The sequence below is a fragment of the Bombus bifarius genome, unplaced genomic scaffold (genome assembly GCF_011952205.1).
Source record: "Bombus bifarius isolate JDL3187 unplaced genomic scaffold, Bbif_JDL3187 scf7180000007966, whole genome shotgun sequence".
In the NCBI taxonomy this organism is placed as follows: domain Eukaryota; kingdom Metazoa; phylum Arthropoda; class Insecta; order Hymenoptera; family Apidae; genus Bombus; species Bombus bifarius.
The window spans coordinates 792,238-796,095 of NW_022884352.1; the positions used below are offsets into that span (position 1 = coordinate 792,238).

At 36.1% G+C, this 3,858-nt stretch overlaps 1 protein-coding gene across 1 annotated transcript; it reads right to left on the minus strand.

The window, feature by feature from the left end:
* Nucleotides 1-1,110: 1,110 nt before the first annotated feature.
* On the minus strand, nucleotides 1,111-1,648 carry LOC117205601 (melittin-like). The gene is made up of 2 exons (XM_033444195.1): nucleotides 1,519-1,648; nucleotides 1,111-1,321 (listed from the first exon to the last, which is right to left on the minus strand). Exons 1-2 carry the CDS (start codon nucleotides 1,618-1,620, stop codon nucleotides 1,253-1,255), a joined length of 171 nt encoding a protein of 56 aa, XP_033300086.1. The 5' UTR covers nucleotides 1,621-1,648; the 3' UTR covers nucleotides 1,111-1,252.
* Nucleotides 1,649-3,858: the final 2,210 nt, after the last annotated feature.

Genomic DNA, 3,858 nt, shown 5'->3' on the forward strand with positions numbered 1-3,858 from the left:
AAAAGGAGCAACAGAAATGGGCACGGTAAAAAAAGCAAAGTAATCATAGATAGTATGTATTTGCGATATTGTTGGAAGTTATTATTGCAGATAAACTCGGCTTTTACGCTATGGCGTTTTCCAAACAGCAAAGAAGCAGGGTTGCGTGATTTTATGGGGCGTGTTTCTTGCTTAGTAGAAAAGTACATACGTACACTATGTACAGCACATACCTACACGTAGTACGTCGTATACTGGTTAGCCCTGAACTTGGCCAGCAGTGAACTACCTCTTTCTTTGCAGGAACGTGAATGCGTGAATGCAAAGGCGTCATCTTTGGCCTCCTTATTTCTCGTTGCGCGCAAACACACGCGTTACGACTATTTCGACGCCAAGCAAGTACACTGTACATGTTACTTTCCACGCTTAAACACGTACAACGAAACGATATCGTCGATCCACTGTCAAAGCTAGCAGCTATTTAACAACAATACATTTCGTTCACACCTTGGCCACTCTTTCGTCCATTGGGAATTATCGATCGCGATCGAAAGCACGAACAGAAAATTTGCTGTTCGAGCATATTTTTCTCTGATCTCGGTTCAACGAATTTACTGGAAAGTTTCGTAACGAATCTGTCTTCACGTTGGATGCGTACACCGACAGTATACCGACATGTTGATCAGATTCGGATGAAAGTAGGAAAATAAAGATGAAGTGGAAGTACTTGTGGAATTATCTTTTGTAATTTTGATTATTTCGATTATTATTCAGGTGATTAGAGATTTCGTTGATTCTGAACATAATCGTGAATTTAGCTTTCTTCGCACAAGTATCGATATATTAGGTTTTTAATTAAGTAGAACGGAACTAGGTTTCTATCCAGGTACACGGTGGACTAAATAAAGTATCGATAAATAACTTAATCAGCCACGTAAAGCCAAAAGTGTGTATACTACGAAAATGACGATTAAATATGTTGCGTTCTGCTTATCTATCGCTTATGCGCTTATCTATTTAGAAACTAACAATGACTATCAGTGTCCATTTCAATCGCGTAAAAGTAAACGGTAGGACAAAAAGGGAATAAGGATCGCCGAAAGAAAATGCAATGACAAAAAGTTTTATATGTCTAGTCAAACGACAAAAAATTTATATGGCCAATTTCTACATGTTTCGAATTAGTTACGTATACATATATGCATATAAACTCGTCAGATTTAAAAGCCGTTGGTCGTGCCTGCACCCGTCGTACACGTATCGTTGAGGTCGGTTATGCCAAGTGAGACAACACTACTCCAAGTTTTCCTAAGATTTTCTTTAGGTTAATTGCTTCCGGATCCTGAAAAGAAACACAAAAATTCCAATAGCATCGTACAGGTTACGCGTAAACGAATCAAGTTTAACAGGTCCAGTTACGCGTTATTGAAACTTCCAATGTTTTCTTGGAATATCGTTTCTTAAAAAGCAACATGCAAATATTTTGAAGATGACCGTGGACAAACAACAAATTCAAGAATAAAATAATTCGTAACTTACCGCCTCTGGCGAAGGATTAGGTTCTGGGTTAGCATTGCTGGCAGAAATAAAGGCAATCATAAAAATGACTGCAACGCAAAGTAAGAATCTCATGGCTTTCATGGTTCTTGAATGTTTGTTATTGCTACGTATGTAACTTGTGCGATCTTCCTGTGTTTGTCGAAATCGTCCGCGGCTCCGTTATTTATACCCGAAAAAAATCGTTAAAATTATCGACGAAGTAATACCTATCGTTATATCCTTCATATTGTCCACCAAAAGTACCAAAAAAAAAACATTAAGATAAACGTGTACATTTACCACAAAAAAAAAATCAGTAAATTACAGTCGATAGCTTAGAACAATAACAGCGTGAAAAGTGCGTAGAACGCGATTTAAAGTGAGAATTACTTTTGCTTATCATATTCGTTATATTAAACTGTATCGTGTATATCTACGACTCACGTGTAAGGAATATTAAAATATCGATTACGAAAATGGAAATAAGATTCCATCTTAAAGCTTAAAAAATAAGCCTTTTAAAGCTTAAACGATATTCTGAAATTATAGACTTACACTACTGCATGATTGATAGAAATAAAGCAACCATGGAAGTTGGCCTTACAAAAATTTTTCCGCAACCGTTGCATATACAGGGTGGTTGGTAACTGGCGGTACAGGCGGAAAGGGGGCGATTCTACGCGAAAAAAGAAGTCGAAAATATAGAATAAAAATTTCTTTTTTTATTTAAAAAATTTTTTTAGAAATCTACAATGAGATCCGTTATAACGAGACGCGATAAAGTGCACGCGTACCGAGCGAAAATTCACAGTCGATTTTCTCGAAAACGAAGCCTCGAACGAAAAATTTTTATTGTATATTTTCGACTTCTTTTTTCGCATAGAATCATCCCCTTTCCGCTTGTACCACCAGTTACCAACCAACCTGTATGTATAGATAGATGCCAGAAATCGTTGTTTAAAGATAGTAACGAGCATAGAAATCACCTGCTTGCCATCGTTGTATATTGCAATTGTAACTTTAGGTGCCTTTTTGCGATTCGTATACATACAATTCGAGGTTCGCCAAATCCCCATAGCATTAACCGATGACCGTCCACTTGTTGCTTATTTCTTGGATTGGAATATTACGGACGACATAAATAAGATTGTATAAGGAAGATTATTCAAATTTCACTAATATCAAATGTACGTGTAACATGTACGGGGTAGTTATTTTTGCCATTATTTGCAGTGTCGTTAGATCAATCGTCGCAATTAATCGAATAGTGAAGTATAGTCACTATTTATCTTATCGCATCGATTCTATCCTCTGTATTTTAATTAAAAATTTTATTAGTCCCAAGATAATCATCTATTTTATACGATGACTTATAGAATCATAAAAGAAAAGTTTCTATTATATTTTTTAACGACCGACAATAGTAGAATATAAAATATAAAACAGATATAACTCGAAAAAATAGACGCTCCAACAACTGTGGTAAATTAAATACGATTAAAAAGAAATTAAATAACTCGGATAGAAGAAAATTGAACGCTGGCGAATATTTGACTTTTTACTTGAATATCATTGGCCTCCTTATTTCTCGTTACGTACAAACACACGCTTTACGACTATTTTAACGCCAAGCAAGTACACTGTACATGTTACTTTTCACGCATAAACACGTATCAGGAAACAATATTGTCAAAGCTGACAGCTATTTAACAACGATACGTTTCATTCACACCTTGGCCACTCTTTCGTCCATTAGGAATTATCGATCGCGAATCGAAAGCACGAACAAAATTTCGTTGAAAATTTACTGTTCGAGCACATTTTTCTTTGATCTCGGTTCAACGAATTAACTGCAAAGTTTCGTAACGAATCTGTCTTCACGTTGGGCGCGGACAGTATACTGACATGCCGGTCGGACTCGGATGAAAGTCGGAAAATAAAGATGAAGTGGTAGTACCTATGGAGTTATCTTTTCTAATTTTGATGATTATTTTGATTATAATTTAGCTGATTAGAGATTTCGTTGATTGTCAACATAATCGTGAATTTAGTTTTTAATTAAGTAGAACGGGACTAGGTTTCTATCTAGGTACACGGTGGATTAAATAAAGTATCGATAAATAACTTAATCAGCTACGTAAAGCCAAAAGCACGCGATCATGGGTATATCTGTGTATGTGAAAATGACGATTAAACATGTTGCGTTCTGCTTATCTATCGCTTATGCGCTTATCTATTTAGAAACTAACAATGGCTGTCTGTGTCATTTCAATCGGATAAAGTAGACGGAAGGACAAAAAGGGAATAAGGATCGTCGAAAGAAAATGCAATGACAAAAAC